Source organism: Falco biarmicus, chromosome 15 (assembly GCF_023638135.1).
Source record: "Falco biarmicus isolate bFalBia1 chromosome 15, bFalBia1.pri, whole genome shotgun sequence".
NCBI lineage: Eukaryota > Metazoa > Chordata > Aves > Falconiformes > Falconidae > Falco > Falco biarmicus.
In genome coordinates, this window is record NC_079302.1 from 22,638,205 (window position 1) to 22,663,005 (window position 24,801).

The 24,801-nt window shown below is 50.3% G+C and overlaps 3 protein-coding genes across 7 annotated transcripts; 1 reads left to right on the plus strand and 2 right to left on the minus strand.

Moving 5' to 3' along the window:
* Positions 1 to 357: 357 nt before the first annotated feature.
* On the minus strand, positions 358 to 8,221 carry POLR2C (RNA polymerase II subunit C). 3 transcript variants are annotated; one of them, XM_056360342.1, is made up of 9 exons: positions 8,064 to 8,220; positions 7,678 to 7,727; positions 7,373 to 7,441; positions 7,139 to 7,191; positions 6,887 to 7,015; positions 5,782 to 5,833; positions 5,114 to 5,282; positions 1,518 to 1,592; positions 358 to 850 (listed from the first exon to the last, which is right to left on the minus strand). In XM_056360342.1, the coding sequence occupies exons 1-9, from the start codon at positions 8,147 to 8,149 to the stop codon at positions 706 to 708; spliced, it is 828 nt and encodes a 275-aa protein (XP_056216317.1). In that variant the 5' UTR covers positions 8,150 to 8,220; the 3' UTR covers positions 358 to 705. The 3 variants fall into 3 exon arrangements, with proteins under 3 accessions (XP_056216317.1, XP_056216316.1, XP_056216318.1); XM_056360341.1 differs by having other exon boundaries at positions 5,725 to 5,833; XM_056360343.1 differs by lacking the exon at positions 7,373 to 7,441 and having other exon boundaries at positions 5,725 to 5,833; positions 8,064 to 8,221.
* Positions 8,222 to 8,247: 26 nt separating this feature from the next.
* Positions 8,248 to 16,509, minus strand: COQ9 (coenzyme Q9). Its single transcript, XM_056360337.1, has 9 exons — positions 16,420 to 16,509; positions 15,227 to 15,395; positions 14,495 to 14,630; positions 13,993 to 14,135; positions 13,649 to 13,733; positions 12,366 to 12,470; positions 10,229 to 10,384; positions 9,765 to 9,818; positions 8,248 to 8,363 (listed from the first exon to the last, which is right to left on the minus strand). Exons 1-9 carry the CDS (start codon positions 16,481 to 16,483, stop codon positions 8,328 to 8,330), a joined length of 948 nt encoding a protein of 315 aa, XP_056216312.1. The 5' UTR covers positions 16,484 to 16,509; the 3' UTR covers positions 8,248 to 8,327.
* Positions 16,425 to 24,535, plus strand: CIAPIN1 (cytokine induced apoptosis inhibitor 1). 3 transcript variants are annotated; one of them, XM_056360339.1, is made up of 9 exons: positions 16,425 to 16,555; positions 18,845 to 19,020; positions 19,334 to 19,486; positions 20,866 to 20,942; positions 21,216 to 21,384; positions 21,594 to 21,667; positions 21,993 to 22,108; positions 22,635 to 22,704; positions 23,268 to 24,535. In XM_056360339.1, exons 2-9 carry the CDS (start codon positions 18,864 to 18,866, stop codon positions 23,376 to 23,378), a joined length of 927 nt encoding a protein of 308 aa, XP_056216314.1. In that variant the 5' UTR covers positions 16,425 to 16,555; positions 18,845 to 18,863; the 3' UTR covers positions 23,379 to 24,535. The 3 variants fall into 3 exon arrangements, with proteins under 3 accessions (XP_056216314.1, XP_056216315.1, XP_056216313.1); XM_056360340.1 differs by having other exon boundaries at positions 16,501 to 16,573; XM_056360338.1 differs by lacking the exon at positions 16,425 to 16,555 and adding an exon at positions 17,347 to 18,380.
* Positions 24,536 to 24,801: the final 266 nt, after the last annotated feature.

Sequence of the window (24,801 nt, forward strand, 5' to 3'; positions counted from 1 at the left end):
ATAAATATTGTATAGCACACAGGCAGAGTCTGCTCCAAAGGAGTTTTTAAATACAGCTAAGCCTGCCTGGCCCACCTGGGCTCCCCTGCAGCACTGCCTTCTGCAGCATCTCGCTTACCAGCCTGGCCTCAAACATCTGCGTTAAACATAGCACTGGATCAGTAAATGATGGGCTACCAGCTGGAGGGGGTTCTGGTCTCCTTAGGAGATAATGTCAAGAGCAGCAATCAGCGGCAGAGAGCAATGCCCCCTTCAAAGCAGATCTCATTAAGTTAATGTCTATTGGAGAGAAGTAAATGATGTGATGCCTCCTCCTGCAGTCCTGGACAAGCTTGCAGGGATGACAGAACACAGGGGTGTGTGTGTAAGGCTTTATTCAGCACAGTAAGAAACAGACATGCAAATAAAGTAGGGTTGTGTAACGGAGGCGCACACTTCCCAATCCCAGACACCACGTGGCCATAATCCAAAACTCTGGCCTAAACCCTGGGACCACTTGGAGACAAAGCCTGTCCTAGCAAAGACAATCACCGATTCCCTTCCTGCTATACCCCACACATCACAATGGCTTACCCTGGGAAGGAGGGCCAGGGATGAAGGCAGAGGGAGATGGGGAGGTAAGAGCCTCAGCTCAAAGCACTGCCGGGCAGAGGCAAGGACCTTCCGCATCACTCACAGCTGAGCACTCTCTTGCAAGAGGCCACCTCAGTTTATAGTGAGGACATCACTCTGAATTTCATGGCTCAGCTGGGTCTGCAGGTCGCTCAGTTTCTTCTTCAGGCCAGACAGTGCAGAGAGAACGATGGTCTCTGGGCGCAGAGAACCGCAGGACTCCACATTGTAATAAAACCTGAGGTTACAAGTCAAGGGATTAAGTCACCAACTGCTCAGCAAGGAGGTGCAAAACCAGAGAGCACTTGCAGAGCAGTTCCAGCCTGTTGTGACCCACCACAGAGGGATCTGCTGGGAATCCCAACCATCAGCATCATTTACCTCCCCAACCACGCAACAGCCAGTGCTGCCCCTCTATAACTGTCACACCAACGCTTGTGAAATCACAGGCTGCAAGAGCACTTCTGAGATTTTTTCCTGTTCAGCACCATGACCTGCGAGTCACCACAGAATCTCTCACCAGGGACTAAGGCTGGCTTCAGGCACTTCTGCAGCACAAAGAACCCAGGAGAGAGGGGGTACCACCAGCAACCAGAGCGTGAGCCACCCACATGGGTGAATAGATATCCTAAGCCACTCTACCCCGCAGGCCTCACACTTCACCGAGTCCTGCACTGCTCTACTTGATAACATGAACTCAGGATATCTCCCAGAGGGGAAAACCTGCCAGGCCTGGGCATATCACCAGTTAACTCCAACTTGTGCGCTGCTTTTCAGGGAACACCAGCTCCCTGGGCTGGCAAACTTCAGCAGATAGTAGATACTTGCGTATTCACAAAAGCTGATGAGATGCACCCAGCTGGTTCTCTCATTTTCTAGCTGCAGCAGCACATTCAGCTTCCTACCTCTCTGGCTTCCCGTTGGGGTCATAGGGAGCCTGAGCATCCTCCTCATCAATCTCAGAGTACTCGCTCTTGGGCCTGGAATGAAAGAGCAGGAGCGGTTAGCACACAGCCCACACTCTAGCCTGGTCCCATGCAGCCCCGGTGCTGAGCGGCACTGTTTGGCCCCACAGAGTGAGCACTGGGGCTCACATCCAGCAGCAAAGGAGCAGTCATCAAACATCAAGTCACAGAAAAAAAGCTCAGTCCTACACTAACCTTTCTAGCTCCTCCTTAATGCCACACAGCACCCCGCAGTGCTGGAGGAAGAGGATCAGCCCTGCTCTGACCAAATTCAGCGAGCCCTGTGCAGGGTACCGTGGCCCTGTCCACCTACACTGCCACAATCAGCAGGTGGTCACAGCAAAGGGATGCTGATGCCTGAAGGGACTGTGTTTATGGAGTCTGGATGCTGTTTATGGAGCAATGGACCTTGTGTTATCTCTTCTTTCTACTCTTCACTGGGCCAGGAAAACATCGGAGCACTCCAGCACTCAGTCTGTGCAGTACAGCTGAGATAGGAAGGCCCAATCATCTTGTGTCCAGCAGGAAAAAAAAGTCTCCTGTACTTCAGACACCAGCTGCATCAGTGAGGCCCACCTTGATGTCCTGCATCTCCACTCCTCTACACACATTGCTACGAAAATCACTGCAATACCTGTGCATCTGCTAGGCCAACACATCTTTCTACCCGCTGCATCCCTTGGCTTATAGGGCATCCCATCAGAGAGACTGTTTGGAAGCACTTAATCCATGTAAGAAAACCCAAAGTCCTGAGCTGTCCGAGAAGCCAGCGCAGAAAACCCTGTGCCCACCAAGGTCTCCTGCTGGCCTTCCTCTGCCCCAGAGACGTCAAGAAATGCTGATCCTAGCACCCTGTCGTCAGTTGCCTTAAACAAAACTCCACTTCTCAAACAAATCCTCTGACTGTAACAATCCACCAAGAGAGATAAACTGTTAATGGAGTTGTGTCTTCATGTTACTTGCAGAACCACCCACGACTAAAAACAGGGCAGAGGTTTCCACCACCATGACAGCTGTTTTGAGAGTCCAGCTGCGTGCCAGTGCTCTGCCAACAGCCTCAAAAAGCAACTAGCATGAAAAACCAAACCAAAAATTATAGCTAGCCTTGGATAGCAGAGGACTTTGTCCTTGTATTGTCTTCATGGGGAAATCAGATGAACTTGGAAAGACAGACTTATCATCAGGGAACAGGCAGCTCCGACGTCAATCTTCCTTTGGGATTTTTCCAACTTTCACATATATTATGCCAAGAACTTCTCAAAAACTGTTTCCAGGTACCCAGCCTGTTGTGTAACACACCAAGTTCCTGAAAACGCAGCTGACTGCCACCAAACAGAAGATTCCCCATTAGCAGCTGCCTTGGGCCACCCAGCCAGGGAAGCACCTCATTGCAGAGGTACACGTGCTCAGCCATGCAGCTGGGGCTGTCTTCCATGACACCACCATCTCCTAAAGCGCACACTCTCCAGCAGTCACACTGTGACATTCTCTGTCCAAAAAGGCAGCAAGCCCAATGATACCTTGGCCAGCCTGGCACCTGCCTGTCCAACTTGAAGCAGTATGTCAAATCTGTCACTTCATCAGTGTCAAAGACTTACTAGCTAGCGTTACAGAAATTAAACCAGAGAAATTTTACAACACCAAATTGAAGCCTAAAATGATTTCAAATCCCAGTTTGAAATTTCACATCACAGAGATATTCCTGCTTCTCATGCATCCAATCTATCACTCAGACAATCAACTAAACTTTGGGGCAATTTATCTGCCACAAATAATTTGGAAACTTCAAAATTATCCAGTTCCACCCCCAAAACCGCTGGTGACGAGGGACAGGCCAGCACATCAACTCTTGTGATGTGCTCCTGACCACAAAACTGCTGAGCAGCACCCTCCTTGGCTCTGCACCACCTCACCGCAACCAGGCTCTCATGGACCTTCCCCCTGACAGCCCGGTCTGTAGCTGGCCATTCCCGAAGTCCAGCTTCAGTCCACACATACAGATCAGCAACAATAAGGAAAATGCCCATTTCCAGATTTCTGGCACTACCAGCCAGCCTGGTTCCTACTGCAGATCCCAGAGCACCGCCCTGACAAAGTGCTGAAGGAGCTGAACGCCTGGCACGTCCCGTTCTCACCCAGACTGACTGAACCGGACCTACGAACGCACCCTACAGAGCCCATCAAAGCCAAGCAGGGTACACTCCTTCCATCCATAAAATAGGGCTGGGATGGCTGCAGGCAGATCCCAGCCCATTTCACGCATGTTACGGATTCACTTGCAACTCCACACTCAGTGACAAAAGGCTTCTCAAGTCTCCTAGTGTGAATCCAGCCACACAGGATCTCTGTGACAGCTCCTGAGCAGAGAGCCCCTGGCAGTCCAGCTGAGGTGTGAAATCTAGGCTATCCCACCTCCACCAAGCTCACTTGGCGAGGGACAGCGTAAGGCCATGCTCTGCGACAGGCCAAGTGCCCAAGCTTGAAGCAGACAGTGTGGAGGTATGACAGCCCACCACTTGCCTGCTGCTGCTGGCAGCCATTGCAGAGTCAAATTCAGCAGCGCAGGGCCTGGCAGCAACAGGAGGAAAACCCACTGAGCCCCTTCTGCCGCTCAGCCGCCTCTCCAGCTGCAGCTCTCCTCAGGTCTTTGCTCCCGCTTGCTCAGCCCTGGCTTCCTGCGGTCCCTGCACCAAATCCTGCTCCTGTACTGAGGTCTTTCCGACCTTGAGCACAGCTCTGGCTGCTGCCCCGCTGTTACAGCAGCACATCCCTTGCCCCCTCTAGTCCCTGCTCTCAGCCTGCCTTGGCTAAAGTACCGGGTTTTTCACTCTGCTGCTGGCTCCAGCATGCTTGATGGGATGTCTACTAGGTGGTCACTGGTATGCTGAGCCAGAAGCAGCTCAGGTATCCACTTGTGGAAAAGTGCTGCTAGATGAAGTCCTCACCCTGGCCAAAGCAGGGCAGCAGCCTTCCAAAAGCAAAATCATGTCACTTTCAGCTCAGATGCAGCATGCTACCGGTGCAGAATGGTGCATCAGAGCAGACGAAAGGGCCAGAGAGGAAAACCCTGTTGCCAGAGCTCATGCTCCAGGAGCAAGATGTACAGGGGAAATCGGAGCCACACACCAGGCTTCCCCAAACAGGGCTGCAAAATCAGTTTTGCAACCTAACCTTCCGCTCTTTGCTCTTGTAGCAACATCTTCCACTTCACATGGATCTATCCCTTCCTCAGACTTTATCCTGACCTACATACTATTTGTTCCTGTTTTTTCTTCCTTGCACAAGTGGTGGGAAAGAACATAAAAGTGAGGTGAAACAGCAGTGACACTACGTGAGGGGCAGACAAGAGGTGGCCACAAACCAGGCCACCCTGTATGTAGCTGCAACCAAGTGACTGGCCTTGGCATCCTAACACAGGAGCAGAGTCTGTAAGGGGAAGCAACAGGCACGCTCAGGATCACTTACTGACCCAATTATCCCCAGGGCTGAGCGCCTGCTGGAAAATCTTTTCCATCTCTCCAAATATTAGAACATACCACTCCTCTGGTTTGGGGTACACTGTGTGCCTCAGCGCGTTGTCTGGGTCATACTCGAAGGCTACACCTGCTGTGGGGTTCCACTTGGCGTGCTCCTTGCCAAAGCCCTTCTTGGCATAGGCTCGCAGTCTCAGCTCCTGGCCCTTCCGCAGCTTCACAATGAGGATGTCTGCAGAAAAGCACACGCCCATTTGAGAAGGCTGCAGAGGAGAAATTAGTGTGCAGGATCACACCAGGGCAAAGGCAGGAATTTTCAGTGCCCAGGAAGATGTCACCAGAAGCCAGGGCTCACTTGGCTTCTCAGAAGGACTCATCTGTGTCCTCAGAGTAGCTAGGAGACATTCTGCCAGGTAAAAAGGAGTCGTGCAGGTTCCCAAGCAACAGCAGATAGCACAGTGTTTTGCATCTTTGCTGTCTCTAAGCTCTCACAAGGAGGGACAGAAGCACCCTCTGACCCAGGGTTGAGTTCTGGGGATGATCTTTAAGTGATATCAAGGCAAAATGCTAACCCTGCTGATGCAACAACACTGGTGTCCCTCAATTGCCAGTTTTACAGCTGCCTGTGTAACTACAATTACATACCTAGTAAAGGAAAAATGAGTTCAAAGAACCTGAAAGACAAATTAATTTCCTTCTCCAGCTCTTATTCCCAGTGAAATGCCGCTTACCGTCCTGCTCCACATAGTCATTGGGGTCATTGTCTCTGCTCCGAGACGTTACCTGCAGAAGAACAAAAGCAAGCAAATTAATGCAAAATCAGCTTTTCTCCCCACATGGAACAGCAGCTGCCCACAAAAGTTAAGAGACTGAAGAGGGCCAACTTGAGCAACTTACAGCAACAAATCCAGCCCTACTTAACGGAAGTAAAGCACAATTCAGGCAGCTGCAGGCAGGTATGCAATAACCCACTGCATCAGCCGGCTCACCTCCCGAGCTGCTCTCCCCCACAGGCTGGTGGGGAGTGCTCCAGCCCAGCCCAGCATAGCTGCTTGGTTCTGCAACGCAGCCCAAAGTCACTCCCACAGCTGCTGGCAGGTGACACACTGCACTCACAGCATCTCAGCTGGAGCAAGCAAGAGACAGCAGGCTACAGCTAGGCTTTAGCCAGGCAGAAACTGCCACTGGACATCAGAAGCAGCCCTCAGGTTGTGGTGACATCTGGATGCAGTAATAGTGTTTTAAAACATTCTCTGTTAAGTCTCTCTGCATCTGTTCTGCCTTGGCTCCACCAACCCTCCTCAAGGCGACTGAGCAAGAGCTGTTTGGCAGCCCTGGCCCGGCCTGGGGTCCTCACAGCTGCTGCACTGAGGGCCAAGAACCAGAAAACCAGAGGCCTTGGGGCTGTTGCCAAACCTTCAAAGAGGTTGACCATGCCAGAGCCCTGGCAGCAAGCAGGCAGGAGAACACAGCGACATGGCAGCAGCACACAAGTGCACAGGCTCCGAGTGTTTGAGGCGAGGTGGAGGGGCAACACTAAAGCCTCCCAAAAATTTGAAACGAAGGGTGCAGGATGAGGCTTTAAAAAGGCCATACAGCTTTGACACACGATCAGACAGCAAGTGAAGGATGACGACGCAAAGAAGAGGACACTGGCACACACGACTGTTTCTGCAAACATTCCTGCTTTGCTCTCCCACTACGGTTTAAGTGGGGCTTTAGGCAATGTGAAACATGCTCAGAGGCCTTATTTTGTCCCAGTCCCACGTGTTTGCTACCCTGGCCTCAATGGGAACGTAGAGAGGGCTCACTGACAAGCAGAGGGATTGCACTGACCGGTATGACCCGGGGGTTATTGGAGATCAGATCGCGGGATGTGACGTGACGAGTCTGGTCTTCGTTGCACCGGACATCAAGGGTGAATTCCACAGAGCACTCTGGACAGAACTCATCACATGTGCAGTCCTGGCACAGATACGGGTCGAGACCTTTATATCAAACCTCTCCCAGCAAGAAATTAGTAGTGCTTCCCACCAGATCAGATACCCACCACCACCAAAACAAGCACCCACATTTTGCTTTACTCACTCTGGAATATTGCATTTTATCCACAATGTCATCGCTGGTGAGTGGGATGAGACCTGTGGGAAGAAGGAAGTCAAGACAACGTCTGAGTGAGACCACAGGAGCACCGATCCTCCTGCCAAGATGGGTACAGGAACAGCAGCCTCCTGACAAAGGTGCATTAGCATCTCTGGACTGATTTTGCCCATGACCTCTGCCTTGCTGCATATCTTTGTCCTCCACACACACGGCACTCACCCAGCCTGTGTGCAATGAATTCATCATGGAGCACAGAGGAGTTGGCGTCTATCTGGACCCAGTCAATGGCTGCAGAGAGGAAAAAGCCACAAGCTGAGAAGTATTTCAGAGGAGAAAAGCTGAGCAGTTTGCAAGAGCACAGAAAACATCCCAGAGACTGCAGTGAAGCTGAGCCAACAGCCGGTAAGACAGAGTACTGGCTAAACGTGGGTAAGGGGAGCTGACAGCCGCCTGAGGGTGCGGGAGGAAATGGAGAGGAAGCGGTGAGAGCAACGGGGCCAGCAGCCCAGGGGACCGTGCAGTACCTATGATGGGGACCTCCGCGATGAACACTCTTCGAATGGAGTTTGCCACCCTGAGGGAGAGAGACACCTGTGCCCAGGCCCGCGGCGCCCCATGGCCTGGGCTGCCCCTCGGGGGCCCGGCCGGGCCGCACCGGCGGCACCCCGCGGCCCAACAGGGCTGGCTGCAGGCCCCACCCGAGACGGGGCGGTCCCCGTGGGGCAGGCAAGGCCTCCGCGGCAAGGCAGAGCCCCCGTGGGGCAGGTAGAGCCCCCGCGGGGAGACAGGGCCCCCGTGGGGCACGCAGGACCCCCGCGGGAAGGCAGAGCCCCCGGGGGCCGCCCCCGGGGCCTACCGCGGCCTGGCCTGCCCTGCCCCCCGCCCCGCCCCGGCCCGCGGCGGTGCTCACGCCAGGTCCGTGTTCTCGATGATGAACTTGACGTTCTCGTCCGTCAGCTCGGTGATGCGCACCGTGGGCTGGTTGGCGTACGGCATGGCCGCCCCGCCGCCCGCGCCGCCACCCGCGCCCTGGCGGCCCCGCCCCCCGGTCCGGCCCCCCGCCCCGCCGGTCCGCCCCCAAAAAGAGTCCGTGCCACGCTGGGGTCCGACTTTATTGGTGCCGGGGAAGGGCCGGGCGCGGCCCGTCCTCGCTCCCGCGCCGCCGGGTCCCTCCTCACCGGCGCTGGTTCAGCCCCGCCAGGTTCTTGATCTGCGGAGCAGAGGGAGAAGGGGGTTAGGGGCCGGGGCACCCGGGCACCCGCGCCCCCCGGGCTCCTGGCCGCAGCGGGTCCCGGCGCTGTTCCGGGAGAGCCCCGTGTGCCGCGGGGCCGAGCGGCACCGTTGGCGGCCAGCGGACAGGGGTGGATGCCAAAGGAGTGGAGCAGGGTGGCCCTAGCCTGCCCCAGGCATCCCTCCCACCTGAACCTGCTCTCTGGGCTCGCAGGTGTCAGCTTGGTTTGACTTCTGCAGCCACGCAGACGCTGACAGTGAATTTAAGCTTTCGAGGCATTCAGCTCGCTCGTCCATTTTGCAAAGGCCTGGCAAGCTCAGCACACCTGTACCACAGCCCGCTCCATACGCCTATACAGCACCCCGGGGTGCAAGAGGTTCCCATGGGTAATCCCCAACAGTGTAATGAGATGATTTTGCCCTAAAACCAGCTGGCTGCCAGGCACACACACCCCAGTAGCAGCCCAGTTCCTCCCATTGATCTGAGCAGCAGATCTGCTGCAGGGACAGACTCAGCATCTGGCAACGGGAGGGGTACAATCTGCAGGAGAGCAAGGTGCCGATGTCCAAGAGCACAGAGTTTCCTCTAGTGGAGCATCCTTTTGGCATATATGCAGGTGTGAAAGCTGAGAGAGGCTGAGAAACGCTAGAGATAAGAAACCATTCAACCACAGGGGAAAGGAGGTGGGAGAAATTCTTGAGAACTGCTTTGTACAGTAAAAATTATTTCTAAGTTATGCTCCAGCCTGTTTGTCTTGTACGGGGACAAGGAAACTATTTCTGATAACAAGGAAATCATTTTGCTGGGAAATGCAATGGGAGTTGTCCAAAAATAGAATCACAGGAGGCCCTGAAGCCCTTCAAAAATAATTCCTGGGTACACAAAGGTTTGTTTTTATCCCAGAGGAAGTGCACCTCCCTCTGCATGGACACAAAGCAGTCCAGGATGCTACCAAGAAGCAAATGAATTATTGGAAGGCCGCTACTGTGGCTCAGGGACAGGTGCCACCTCCCAAGCATCCATGGGGGCATGGACCTTCTGTGAAGGTCTCCAGCGCAGAGGCTGCCAGAGGAAAAGATCCTGTGACAAGCGATGGAGAATAGTTGTGTTTATTCTGATCGCCTGTCTCTCATCCCTAAAGCTTACCCTGCAGCTTCAGACTTAATTTTTTATGATCTATTACAAGTTCTTTCACCACAAAACAGTGAACTAACTCCAAACTACCCAGAAAAATCATCTGTACATGTAGTTAAGTTATGAAAGACAATTCTTTTTCATGCTGCTCTCTAGATTTGGGGAGAAAAACATGCTGGCATTCAGCATGGAAGGGAACAAAACCAATTCTGCCCTTGCAGCACTGCTGGTTTCAGCATTACTTACAGTAACTGCAGCTCCCATCAGGCCCTGGACAAGTGCTTCTCCAGTTGACTGTACCTAGGAGACACAAGAACATTGACCTTTTGCTTTCTTCTGCAGTTACACTTGTGGCCACCCAAACACAGAGATGTAATGCCCAACAAATGTATTTGCTACAGAAGGGTGCTGACAGAAGCCAAGCACTGCAGACAAATGATAGCCAGAGATAAGAAACATGGAAGAGTTTTCCTGGGAATATACATCTCCTAACCATTGGGCCATCTGACAAAGTGAGCATCTACACATCATTTTTACTAGAAAATACATGTTTACTGCTGTTGAGCTGACAGCATTTATGCAATCACCTGCCAGTACAAGGTGGTCTCTCAGCAGATGTGTGGTCTGCATGACTGAAAAGCCAGGCCTGCCTGCACATGTATTTGGGGAGAAGAGGGACACTGCACGCATAACCTTGCCCGTAATGTTACCTGATGAGCTGCATTGCCCATGTTCATGGCATCAGCTACTCTGTTTTCCAGGAAGCGCCAAGTCTCCTCGAAGTCAGGGGATGAATCCTGCATCATCACCAGTTCAGTGGTGTTGTAGATGCCAGTGAGCACAGCCCGACGAGTGTACCAGTTAAACTGCAAGGGCATGAAATGAGAGGGAGAGAGAAAGGTGTGACCTGAATGCAGACCAAGAATGCAGCTCACGAAAGCAGACCAGAGAACGGCAAAGGAAAATAGCATACCGACTGCACATTCCTTCCCCACTTAAACTGTGTAACTCGTCTCTGTGATGCAGTGGGCCACCAGCCAACACTGACATCTGACAGCACAGCTGCTCCTGTGGTAGCAGACAGACGTCACAAGTATGGTGTCTAAAACTGCTGAACAAAATCCTCACCCCCTGCTTCTGGCTGCAAGCAGGCACCTGCAGCAGGCAGCAAGGAATTCTTCCTTGCCCAGCTAGCCTGTGTGCACTGCACAAGAGCTCATCTTTGCTTTACAGACTGCTAGCAGGCACTGCAAAACTCCAATTCCAGATCTGATTAAATGAGAAACAGCTACATCTAACACTGAACTTGAGCTTCAGTTGGCACCAGATGCAAGTATAAAGAAAGAGAACAGAGGATAGAACTGTGCAAGGCATCACACACAGATACAGAGATATACCTTTCCCAGAGCCTATCACTGAAATACCAGTACTGCTTGCTGAATCACTAAATGCATCAGTGCATTGCTGGCAGCAATGCTGTAGGATGCGTTACAACAATAGGTTACACAATGCAAAGATGCACAAATAACTCAAACTCTTCAGTTTTTCCAGTTGCACTTGAACCACTGGCAGACAAAACATACAAACGTTTTTAAAAACAAGTCTTCAATTTCATTTGCTGGTATTATCTAGAAAAAATTCTGGTTGTTCCATTCATGATTACAAAGCAAAAGAGAAATGAAAATACAGGCCTAGATTTTGAAACCAACAGTTGGATAGAAAGCTCTACTGTCTGCACCATGACCTGCAAGCTTTGATGAGGGAAGAAACATGAGGGATGTTGCCACTTGCAGCTGCATCTCTCAGGTGCCCAAGACCAAACTCTTTCTCTTGATTCCCCTCCTGCTCTGAAAAAGCCACCTGAAGGGGTCTCTGAGGCCTAGGCATACTCTGCCTAGCTGCTGGGGTTGTGAAAAGGGCTACACTGCGAGTGACATTAAACCCCTTTACTGTGAAAGAGGGAGTGGGCTCAGAATCACAGCTTCCCAAGAAAACTCGTAACCCATTGGAAGGCACAAACAAAAGACAAACTTTAGAACCTCTCCTAATTCCTGTGTTGGTGAGGAGACATTAGGAACTGCTCAGTGCAGACACAGACTCTGACACGTCGATTTGACTTTCTTAACTCATAAGGGACTTGCAGTTCCTGATGCAATCACAGTCTTTCAGTTCTCTTCGGGTTTATTCCTTTAATTTTTCTGTCATCTTGTTTATTTTTCACTGCAGTAGCTTCTCTTTTATATACAGATAAAAGAAGCTTATTAAAGTAGTTTGTTAAAATGGTCCATTTAGCTCTTCCCATCTCTCCCTACACCTACATGAATTAAAGTAATTTATTAATTGCTTTAATTAAGGTTGTAATTTTGTTTTATTACCTGCCAGAAAGATGAAAGCTTTAATAAGCTACTGGTATTTTTAGGTCGGTTCTTTAAAGGTTTTCAAGTCTAATCTGTAAATGCTACTGCTGGGGAAGAGACAGCTGCTTTGACAGAGACAATGAACACCGGATCAACTTCTTAGTCTCAAAATCTCAACACTTTTCTCTGTCTTCCAAAAAAAAAAAAAAAAAAAAAAAAAAAGAGCGCTTAAAAGAGCCTAGGAAAATAGGTCCTTTTAATTTGCACTCATCCCATTGGCATTAATTTGCACTTAGTCCCATTGGCTCCTAAGTCCCTTTGGAAATTAGACTATAGTTTATAAAGACCCTTGGGTGCTTCTGAAATTATCTTCCTCATTCAACAAATGGGTCGTTTCAAGAGAGGCATGGCCCGACGCCTACTTCAACCCATCATTTTGCTCAAGTACAGAGGGGTGGAACCAGCCAGTCTGCAAAGCACAAAGACTTACGTCTGTGGACTGGTCTCCAGCATACTGCCATATATCATCAATCATGCTGGTGAGGAGGTTGAGGCTGGAAGGGATGTTATGTGGGAGCAACAAGATGCTCAGAGCCTGCAAAGGCAACACACAGATAAATGGGAGAGTTGAGGAGAGAAGGACATAGTATTACAGCAGCCCAGCAATGCTCTGCCCTATTATCTTTTCCCTGTTGCTGCTGACTTGCCTCCAACTCCTAGTGACAAGTCCTCCCAACTCTTTTCAGCTAGCACCACTCTTTCCAAGCAGCAGGATTTGTGGGGAACAGAGTGTGGCAGCCAAGCTCAGGCCTTGAGCTTGGCTGAGCCCAAAGCTCAGCTCAAACACCACTGTGTTGTCTCTAACAAGCTGTCTCTCCAGGCATGGAAACAGCACAGGCTGAGCTGACTCACACTTGTGCTGTGCCCCTGTGGGCAGGGAGTCAAATCTCTCCTTTCTCTGAATTTGACTTTGAACTCAAAGTAGCTACGAAGGGCAGAACAGACAGCCATAATGGCCCTACTCGGATCCTGCAGCCTTTCAACATAATAACACAATGCCAGGAGAGTCACAAACCACCCACATCCTTTGCAAGACAAGTTATGCTAATTTAGAACAAAAACATGAATCCCATCTCTCTCTGCAAGGAGCGCTGGACTCAGCTGCCCAGAGGCCAGCAATGACTCTGTACAACAGAGGCTGACTGCGCAGCAATCTTTGCAGCCCAAGGTTGGGAACCCTTTGCTTCTTACTGTGGCCATGATTCAATTCCCTTCCTACCCTGGCAAGAATGGCTTGAGACTTAAATCTGAATTTTGAAGCATGGAGCTCTCTCTGTTCCCAGCTCTATCCTCAGGTTGTCGAAGGTTTGTCATTCGCCCACTGGGCAGGAGGTTTCCTGCAACAAAGCAGTAGTTGTGCATTTCCAGGTATCAGATGCAGCCAGAACAAGGCTGCAAGGAGACTGACTTGCAGTGACACTGCAAATAGGACTGAGGAGAGACACAGGTTATTCTCTGGGGATCCCACATGGGTGGAGTGAACAATGGGGAGGTTTGCCTTTCCAGAAATGCACAAAATAGTTGTTCTAAGGACATCTTTAACTGTCCCCTTCCAAGGTTGCTCTCCTCTTGAAGGCTACAAATCACTTGAAAAAGCAAGGGTTTCATTTACAACTTTGAACTACTCTGGTGGAGAGACTATGTTAAAGACCACAGGGTGTTTAAAATACACACACACACAAAAAAGAGACAATCTTCCTATTCATTTCATACCTGGGGCCATTTGTCAATATATGGAATCAGCATCCTCAGTCTGGCTTCCACAGCATCTCTCAGGAATTGATCTGTAGACTTCTTTCTGGGTAAACCCAAATATGAGGAACGTCCAAGTTAAACTCATTTCAGAACTTGAAAGATCAATCTCTTGCCTGCCTTGGCAACAGATATGCAAAGTATTATGTATCCTTCATGCCTCTGGTCCAAGTCTATCTGGGAAGGTGGTTTCATTTAGATAAATTACATTTTTTATTTGAAGTATCTGTGTCCCAGGTGGCCTCTCTGCCTATGCAGTCCCGAAAGTCTGCCAAGGAAGATGTCTTTTCATACCCAATACTCACTCTGCTTCACCCAACTGCACTTGTTTTTGTTCCTGCTCCAGCAGCTCTGTCAGCTTGGTGTTGCACTGAGATACAAAGTGCAGGATCAGTTCACCTCCATCACTGTGAAACATCCCTGCAGCAGCGGCAGAGAGACCCAGGGTCTGTAGGGAAGAAGGGAAAAGCACAGACCAGGTCATACGCTGCTAAGCAGGATCCAGCTAGGAAAAATCTTGTAATTGTTTCTTGAATGAAGTTATATGAATTTAAACAAAGCAATGCTGTGTTAAAAAGCGCTTCCTGTGCATGTTTTCCTCTCTTTAGGATCACTACTCTACATCGTGCCTTAGTTTAACTCTGTCAGGGTTATCCTGCAGTAGCCATGATGCATTCCTGCCCGGTACTATTTGCTGACTAGTGTGCATCACCCAAGAGTATGTGGGGGAAGCATGCAGGCCTGGCTGTCTTTGGACTTCAGCTCCATCCAGTTTTCAACTGGTTTGTTGCTTCTCTCCCCACATACCTTGGCTCCCTCTGCAATGGCTTCTGCAGTCCAGCCATGTTCAGGCACAAACTCCAGCGCTGCTGTGAGGATTCGGTGCTGCAGCTGCTCCTCGCTCTCATAGTCCTCAGACTCCTGGCCGCCCTGGCCAGTGTAACTATGAGAAGGTATTGTTACAGTGAGGGGAACATCACCATCAACCATCAGCAACCTGGACTCTGCCACCGCTGCTTGTAGGCACGCTTTGAGTTCTGCTTAGTATAAATCTCCTCCTGCTGTAAAATCCTTCCCTTTCCAGAAAAAGGATTCTTAATGAACCTTTGCCATGAGAGGAGAAGAGAAAAATAAGGGAGAGCTCAATCTAGGTGCCTACCTGGAGGCCAATCAGGCTTAGATTCCCCCTCTTTTACAAAAAAGCTAAACTATAAGCTTTTCCAACAGGGACTTTATAGCTATAGGCATAAGGACAACATATTGTCCATGCTTTGTGTAGATTTACACAAAAATCCAGAAGCCAAGACTTGAGCTTTGCAGACCAGAGAGGTTCCTTCTTGAAAGCAAGTTGCATCCTATCTCCACAGCGGACAGTGGAATTTGCTCTGTGACAGCAAACCAACTCTCCGGCTGCTGCAGTCTGAGGCTCCGTTAACTCTGGATCACATTGTCTCCAAGTTTCAGGTGTGAGTTTCAGGAAAGCAAAGCCTTCCGATCCCAGTGTTGGTAGGACAGCACTAGAAATAGCTAGTGAGTTACCTGGGGCGAGGGCCCTGAGGTTCCTGTTCAGGCCGGTGATCGGTTGGATGTGAATTGAACTGCTGCTGAGAGGAAGATGCCAATGGCTCCTTCTGCTCATCAGAGACTCTCTTCAGCACAGCCGAGGCCTGGAGAGCACGCTGTGGTGGGTAGAGCTGGCACCTGACCACTGAAAGAGAAACCAAGAGAGTCAGATGTCTCCTTCCGACAACAGGAAGCTCAGAAAATTAAGGTGAAGACGACAGTTGTAAGAGCTGAAAAGGCACAGGAATTTGTAGAGACAGACTTTTTTTACATTTCCGACAAGCACCCCTCTCAGCTGAGCTCACATTTACTTGATGAAAATAAAGTGAAAATGTTTTGTGAGGAAAAGAACCATGCAGATGGCAAATACTGCAAATAGAAAGGAGCTTCCCAATCTCGTACTGGAAACCAGGCACACAAACATGCACTGACTCCCCTGCAGCACGTCCCCTCTCTTCAGTCCCTGATGAGGGAGAAGAGTTAAGACGAAGGCACCGACCCCTGAGCTCGGGGCAAGAGGTGAGCGATAGTCTGGAGAGCAAGCAGTCCTAACAGCTACAACACGCTGATCACGAGGTGTGTTTCTCAAATGACCCAAAGGCAACACAGCTTTCAATTACGGCTACTTTGTGAGAATTTCAAACTCATCCGCAGTGAGGTTTGGTGGGTTTTTTTTAATAAGCTTGGGTTGCGTGGCCCACACTTTAAAAAAGCCAGCCACCAAGCAGCCCCTGCCGAACCCAGCCCCTCCCTGGGTCCCCCCCACGCTGCGTGGGGCAGTCTCAGGGCCGGGGAGGTGTGAGGGGCTGGCCGGGCACCGGGCCCGCAGAAGGGGTCTCCTTCACCCAGGCGCCCCAAAGAGACCCTCAGGGCCAGGCTGCGCCCCTCCAGCCCCGCAGCCTGCCCGGGGCCCGCAGCCCCCGGCGCCCGAGCGGGCCTCAACCCGGCGCCACGGCCTGGGCCCAGGCGCGGAGCGGCCCCACGGCCCCGTGTCACCCCCTAGCGGCGGCCCGCCGCTGCCCTTCACCTCACCTTCCCCCGCCCCGCCAGGCCCCGCCCGCCGCGCGCGGCCACGGGCACGGGCACGGGCACGGGCACGGGCACGGACACGGGCACGGGCACGGGCACGGACACGAGCACGCCCCCCAGCCGCGCCCCCCGCCTCTCACCCGCGCGGCCCCGCCACAGCCGCCAGCCCGCCCGCCGCAGGCCGCCCGCCGCCGCCGCCGCCATCTTGAAAGCGGGCAGAGGCCGATGACGCCACGAGGGCGGGACGCAGCGGTGACGGCGTCAGAGGGAGACGAGGCAAGCTGCGGCGCGGCGGTAGGGGGGCGCGGGGCCGGGCCGGGGGCGCCGGGGGCTCCGGGCCGGGTCGGGCGCGGGGGGCGCCTCCCGTGTTGGCCGTAACTCCCCTTTTTCCCCTTAAAAAAGGCTCTGCCGAGGCCTGGCCTGAGGCGGCCGCGGGGGGCGGGCCGGAGCGGGGAGCAGTCCCCTCAGATAGCGCTTCGCGCGTCTCGTTCCTAGCCCCTCCGCACCGCGCCCGGCTCGGCCGTCCCGAGGGCTGCTCCCTGCTGGGGGAGGGGGTGTCTAAGGCGTTCCCCTGCCCGCACCGCCGTGCCCGGCAGCCGGGGGTCGCGCTGGGCCGCGGGGGAGGCGCGGGCTGCTCGGGAGGCCCGGGCTCGAGGTCGTGATGTGCTTGTACGCGGCAGCTTTTTAATCTGTTGAAGCTGGAAAGCCCCGGTGTTGTCTATAGCCCCTTCTTTGCCCTGTTTTGGGCAGTCGCCATCCTCGAGGACTGTTAAATGTGTGTGAAATTCAGACAGGGCTGGCCCAGCCCCAGCCCTTGGGCCTCCCCCCGGCAGGGCACCCGCCCGCGGTGGCTGAGCAAGCCCGGCCCTTGTGGCCTACAGCTGGAGACACTTCAAAGGAAGACGGCTGGTAAACAAAGCCTTTCATTTTCAATATATTCCACCTACCGCCGGAAAACGTAAGAGGGGGGGGAAAAAATACCCTCCCAGTCGTTCCATCAGGAACGTGACTGCATGCTTTGATGGTAACTTAACTCCTACCCTTTACACTGACTGAAGGCAGATGTAATGTGTCCTTGAGGGCTACGGTAGCTTTCCACTTTTTTTACATTGCATCTGAAGGGGTCGATGTAGGCTGGTGTTGCTGTGATGTAGTTTGGGCTCTGATCTTGAGCCTGCTGTTCCAAGAGGAAGGTGTGACTTTGGATTTATTTTTTTCCGCATTAGCCTAGCAGCTTATTTATCTTTTGAGCTTTCTACCTGGGGAAGGTGACTTTTTAATGGGATTAATAATGTGTGTTTGGTAGTGTTGTTATCTGTTGCAGTTGCTTAGCTTGTGTTGCATATGCATGCAAGGCCAGCTGTGAGGTACTATAACCTACAGCATACATCCATGATCTTTCATGCTGTACCTGGTTGGCACTGTGGGCTGCGTTAGCAGGAATTCTTGCCAGAGTAGCTCAGACAAGGTGCAGGGTTGTCCAATTCTGAACTTGTTTGCAGTTTCCAGGAGAGAGGTGTCCATGGCCCATAGAGCCAGCGGAACAGTGGGTCAAAATCCACTCCATGCCTGACTGCAGGCAACTGAGTTAAATTAGGTACAGCATATCCATAAGCTGTGCTTTCGTGATGACGTGGTGGCAATAAGGCGTTACCCAGGATACCTGATGTAATGATTTCTGCTAAAGACCTTGCTTATAACAGGCTCTCCCGAAGCAAGTCTGTGGTTTGCAGCTAACTGAAGATACACTGGGCAACTAGCGTGCTTACTGGTGCTCTCTGTTGTCTGTGGTTGTATTAAACTAGAAAGAAAATAGGTTTGCATTGGGTGAGTAGAGTGAAAGAGGCTAGGTAGTTTCAGTAGCCAGTACTGCTATGAGTACAGGTGATGGTATGATACTATTGTGACACTTCTGTAGTGCAGATTTTCTTCAAAGTCTGTCAGGAATACAAGCTTTTATAAAACGTTAGTGCAGATGGGTTTCTCAAAACTGACTTCACTGTGCGTTCTGTTCCCCTCCTCGCTCTGTGTAATGGCTCGCCCAGCGCCACCAATGGTTAAGAGTTGAAAGATCCTCTCTGGAATGCTGGGAATGCCGAAGGTTACTTTTTTTTTCTTCTCATGTACTGTGGAAGCAAACTGCGATAGGTTGTGTCCTGAATAGGAGAGACAGGGCCGTGTTTAATGTTAAATAGTTGTCAGTAGTCTGGAAATCTACAAATCCTGTGTATGTGTCTATGCAAGTCTTTAAAAAAGAGACCAGGCAAGTTTTTTTGTTGGTTGGTTTTTAGGTTCTTTTTAAGCATGGCTTGCAGTCTCTCCCTGCAAAGCTAGTTGCTGAACTGAAGAGAAATTGAATTTTCCCTTAAGTGTAGCTATTTCTTAATGCCATGTTAATGCTTAACTTGTGGGAACTCTGTGGTGTCTGTCTCCAGAAAATAATCCCCATTTATTAAAACAAGTTGATGCTTTGCGATTCACAGTCCACAGAGGTTCATGCAGTGCTCGGTTCTTGCCCTTCTTCTTTGTGTCCCCCTGACCCATTTCTCTGTCTGCTGCTCTCAGGTTTGCTGCTGCTGTGGAAATGGGGGAGTATGGGGTCATGCCAGGCCAGCGCGTGGCCATCATCTGGGACAGCTCCTCACCAGTTGAAGCCCTGAAGGATTTGGTGGATAAAATTCAGACGCTGGTGGGAGCTGATAGTCGTGTCTCTGTGGAAAACATTAACCAGCTGTCTCAGTGTAAGAATGAGCTTAATTTTTCACTGTTTCATTTAAAGGGAAGAGGATGCTTCTGCTGTGTGAGCTGACATCTTCCCTCGTTTGTAAGTCGGCATTCAGAACAATAGCACCTACTGCTAGCTCTTGCCACGGGCAGTACAGCAGAGAATGTGATATACCCTGGTCATGCTTCCTATGGCTCGTGTCTCCAGTCAGTTCTTGCAGTTGTATGCAAGCATGAGAGATGAAGAGGGAGGTGGAACTGATGTAATGGGCAAAGCTGTTTATGTACATTTGTAAAAATTGTACCATCATCTTCTTTCTTTCTTTTCAGCGGCTCACAAGGAGTCCAGTTTTGACATGATTCTCTCTGGTGTGGTACCAGGCAGTACAGCACAGCACAGTGCGGAGGTACTGGCAGAAATAGCTCGGATACTTAAGCCAGGGGGGCGCGTCCTCCTGAAAGAACCTGTGGTTACAGAATCAGGTGAGAGAATCTGCATCAGCCTTACTTTCATGGCAACATAGCAACTCACAACTCTTGTGAGGATTAGGCCAAAGCGGAAAGGACAGGAACCCTGAATGATGCTCAGAGATTTTCATTCTCCTGACACACTAACCTGAATAGCAAGGTTTTCATCCTTTGTTTAAGCTGGCAGCCGTCAGATGTTTGCAGTCACTCTCTGTCTGTCAGAAATGCTGGATAGATAGTCTTGTTCTTAAACTACATTGTAAAGCTCAGTGGACACTGGTCTTCTCCTAGGGTGTGTAATGTTAAATGGTTGCAGATGTGTGTTTCTGAGGAGCTTCTAAAGTGATTTTAAAAATGGGCAACAAATGGTGAAAGAGCTTGCCCCAGAAGCCAGCAGAGAAATAGTTATCCAGAAAGGGTAGAAGTGTTTGGACTAAGTTTTAAGAGTAAAGCCAGAGCACCTGCCATGGGACAGCTGGAGGAGCACACAAGGAGGTGAACAGAAGATTGTTTTTCTGTCTTATACTTGACCTGCATTCAAGCCTTGCTGGCATAGGGTGGAAGTGGGAAATAATATGCCACCTGATAAGAAAAGAAGCATCTATGCTGACAGTGTTTCTATTGGCACACTCTACAGTGCTGAAAATAGTAGTGCAAGTGGCAGAAGAAACACCTTCTTCAGGCTGGGGAGGATTTGCCAACGTTTCAAAGCTGGCAGTGGCTTTGTGTTGCAAGTGGTACGTTAGGGGCAGTGGAGGAACACCTCTGGGACAGAACAGAGAGCATTGAAGTCTGGAGTAGATGACATTTCTTTTTTCCAAAGTCAATCTGACAGGCTGGAATTTGGTGGACTTGGAATGAAGTGCAAGTGGGACTCATGAGAGAGGGTGAATGGATTCTGTTCAGCACAGTCCTGTGCCCAAGTGAATAAGCCTGTGATGAGTTTTTGATTGAACAGTGATTGTAATAGCTTTTGCCTATGAGAACAAGGCTCTTGAATGTTATGTTTCTGAATGTATTGTTCATTTAGGAGTCCGTGTTTTGAAAACTTCACGAGTTGTTCACTTTAATATGTAAAAATGTTTGGCGGGGGGTTTGTTGTTCGGGTTTTGGGGTGGGTTTTTTTCCCTGATTTTGATGGGTTGAGGAATGTTTTGTTGTAATATAGAACAGATCTGGAGGTAGAACAGCTTTGTGACCCTAGACTCTTGTTATAGTGAACAAGCTGCTTATGCATTTTCTGGTCTATTCCTGTTGTCAACTAGAAAGGGCCCAATTTTAAAGCAGAGGTTTGGCTTGAGTACTTCCTTCTGAAACTCTTGCACTTCCATGTTTTTCAGTGACCTCTATTCTTGTTCTTCCCTTCTCCTACTTCCTGGTTTTGTGTCTTCCAGGAAACAACAGCAGAATTAAGACAGCAACCAAATTCCTCACAGCTCTGACTCTCTCTGGGTTGGTGGAAGTGAAGGAGGTACGTATGTACTGACCACTTCCAGAAACTCCCTCATGCAGTTACCTTGAAATGTAGATGGTGATTCTGGTGATTGCTGGGTGACAAGGTGTTTAGCTACCCTAGTTAACTGTAAATGTGCATGGATACTGCCTGCCACAAACTTTCGTTACTGCAAGGGCAGTGTTTTTCTTCAGGATTGAAAATACTAATTGTCTGTGTTCACTGGAATGCTGGGCTGGGTGCTGAAATAAGAGGTTCTGTGTGAGGTTAACCTAAAATCTTGTGTTGCAGCTGCAAAAGGAAGTGTTGACCCCGGAGGAGGCCCAGTCTGTCCGAGAGCATTTGGATTACCAAGGCAATGACCTTCTCATCGTTCAGATAGAAGGCAGGAAGCCTAATTTCGAAGTGGGATCCTCGAGTCAGCTCAGACTTTCCTTTGCCAAAAAACTTGGTCCTTCAGGTAAGGAGTGGTGCGTGCTAGATGTCTGGATTGCCTGCCTCTCAGGTGACAAGCATCCCTTGGAATAGGGAGACAGTTCTGGGGTGGGGAGTGCCACAGTAAAAACCTGTGAACTGGGGCTTTCCACAGTTGTTTGAACTCTTATTTGATGGGAGTGGATGGGGCAAAGGCTGTAGTAATTACTATTTCTTCCTTTGTTTTGGCTCCAGGAAAACCCTCTGTGGACCCAGCCACTGCCAAGCTCTGGACACTATCTGCCAATGATATGAATGATGAAGAAATGGTATCTGGCTTTGTTTGTGAGGCTTTGCAGTTGTTCCTTCTCTCCTTTCCTATTCTAAATCGTTTCAGTCGTGCTTCTTGGGAAGCTTTACAACTTAAGAGGTAGAAAAGCATTCGTAGGGCAAAATATCTCATCTAGTAGGTGAGGTCTGGAGAGCCCGGAGGTGTAGTGAGGGCAGAGAGGAGGTATAAGGTAAGAGGGCACAGCTGTGGCACTTTAATGCTAGTGCTACAGAGGGCATCATGTCTTTGAACATAACGCAGCAACATCATTCTCTACTGACAGATCAGTTTCCTGCATGTTATCTTCCATGGTATGTTTTCAGGATCTTTTGGACTCTGATGAGCTGTTGGATTCAGAAGATTTGAAAAAGCCAGATCCATCATCCCTCAGAGCTCCATCCTGTAAAGAAATGGGCAAAAAGAAAGCCTGCAAGAACTGGTCAGTACTGCAATTAGCATAATGGTGAACCTTTCAACTGTAATATTAAACCCTAAGAGTTGGATGGATTTTAAAAAGATGGAAGGCAATTTGATGTTACAGAGCATAATTCTCTTGGTTCATGGCCTTTCTTATCTTTAACTACTTGAATATAAATCCAAATACTATGAGAATTAACTAGCCACGACAAAACTACAAATTACCACACTGATATGATCAAAAGGTGACTACACAGTTTATGCAGCCTTGACTAAAACCTTGTTTTCTCAGATTTCAAGGAGAAATAGCACACATAGCAAGTGCTGTAGAGTCCACTTCCCACTCAGTTTAAACTTGAGTGTGTTTCAACACTTGTTACACAAACCATGGTGTTGAAGAGCAAGGTGAAGAGCATGAATGACCCAGAGTGAGCTGTGTTATGTTGACAGAGTGAGGGCTGTTGCATGTGAGTAGGGCAGGAACAAGTAAGTGTTGGTGACTTACAGCCTTTAAGCAGAAAGGTGCAAGTGACTTTGTTTTCCTACAGCACATGTGGCCTGGCTGAAGAACTGGAACAGGAGAAGAAGAGCGCACAGCCCAAATCTGCCTGTGGAAATGTAAATGGTCATTTTTGTTTCTGTGCTGTGGTTTGCAGTGCATGATCTCTGTCTAAAAACTGTGTTCTCGAAGTGACTGCTTCCTGAGCTGGCTCGCTGCTTCCGAACACGGCTTGTGCAGAGCTTCAGCCTGGTGCCCTGTGCCCACGTGCTCCATACCAGTGTGCACTGTCTGTTCCAGCGCAAGTGCTGCCCCTGTAGAAGTCAGAGTGAACGGCGAACCTTTACTTCCCTGCTCGTGTGCTAACCAGCTATCTGTTCAGGGCAGATTACCTTAAGGGAGTCCAGGGGACCTCGCAGCGGTTGGGGGGCTGCCTCAGCCCAGCATGCGGTCATGTCTGGGCGTACTGGCTGGGATGGAAACTCACCTCTTCCATGTGAGCACAGGGCCCCTGCACAGCCCTGTTAACCATGCTGACCAGGCATGTTGAGAAAGGAAGCGGTTTCTGTGCTGATATGTGCTGGGGAGCTTGTCATCTCTTAAGCTGGAAAATCCCTGTGATGCGGGGAGAGAAGTGAAGGTTGCCCCTTATTACAGAAGGTGCTTCTGTTTCTCTTGCCAGTGCTATCTGGGGGATGCGTTCCGCTGTGCCAGCTGCCCTTACCTGGGGATGCCCGCCTTCAAGCCTGGGGAGAAGATTCTCCTGAAAGGGAACCAGCTGCATGATGCCTAACAAAGATCTCGATGTCCTGCGAAGGACTCCTCTGCTTTTCCATCAGTGTGAGGTTCTTCCTGCAGTCTTCCTCATCCTCTCAAATTCATGCTCTCCGGCCAATACTCCTGTGGGGAGGGACACTGTGGGCACTGACACTGCTGTGAGCTCATCACTTGTAATCAGCCTTGAGCTACCTGATAATCTTTGGTAACAGGTGGTGGTCTTGTATGTATCAGACTTCATGTTATGCCTTGTTTTAGCTGGCTTGACTTGATACTGCTGGGACGCTGGCTGTCACAGCACGTCACACCAGCAGAGGGAAGTAGAATCAAGTGTCAAGTTGACCTTGTGTGCCTGTGACAGGACCCATACTTCCCCGTGCCCGTTTCTCTAATTTGCCCTAATGAGCTGGCAGCTCCGGCTGAGCTCTGAGGGTGACGCTGGGCTCCTGCTCTCTTTGAAATTTGAACCTGCAGTTCCTTACCACATGATAGGTGGCTTGGCGACTCCTGTTGAAAGTCAGGAGTAGTGGGTACACTTAGCAGTATGTACTCTTAGCAGCATATGTGAACTCCTTGGTAAAGTCTGGCAGGCATGATGAATCTCCACGTGTTTTGGGAGCCTGCCCTCGATATCCCCTGCCCCCACCTATTTCTATCAAAATGACAAAAGATTCAGTCCCGCTAAGAAAACCCCTGCCCTTAAGGCAGGGAGCAGATTAAGCAAGATCTGTCTTGTCCTCCCCCACATTTCTGTCCGACATTAACTGATAACACAAGGGCAATCTGAGACTGGTTGCCATGTGAGTCTTGTCTAATAAGTAAGAACATAGCAATAATGTAATTTCTAAATGATCTGTGATCACTGTCTGCTCCTGCTCCACAAGACTGACTACTCTTTATTTATTTGCATAATTACTGCTAGTGAAGCAGGTGCGGGATGAGAGAGCTGTTCATGTTCTGTGCCAGGCTTGCTTCTCACCCAGGGAGGGAGAGCAGGAAAACCCAAAGCCAGTGTCTCAGAGGGGATTGCTTTGTTTGGAGCTCTTGCTCTGCAGGATGTGACTGCTTGTTGTTGTGCTACCTGAGTTACACACTGAACTTGGAGAGGGAGCTGGGATGAAAGTGCTGTTCTTGAAATAAAAGTGACCAATAGTAAAGTGTTTAAGACTGGTATTAGTGGTGTTAGAAGTGTGTCTCTCCTCTTACTCAGCCTCGCAGTGACTTATGGAACTATTTAAATGTTGGGTTGTATCTTGGAGTTCTGCATAAATTGTGCTGTTGAAAACATGGCTTGAATACGTGATGCCCATTGGCAAGTACCGAATCAAGCTGCCTAGATAAACTTTTTTTTACTCAGTCTAGATTTCAGAAAGAGAATTTCCCCTGGTTAAGTAAGCAGAAGGCAGCCTGCAGGGAGAGGAGGAAAGGAGTCCTTGAGA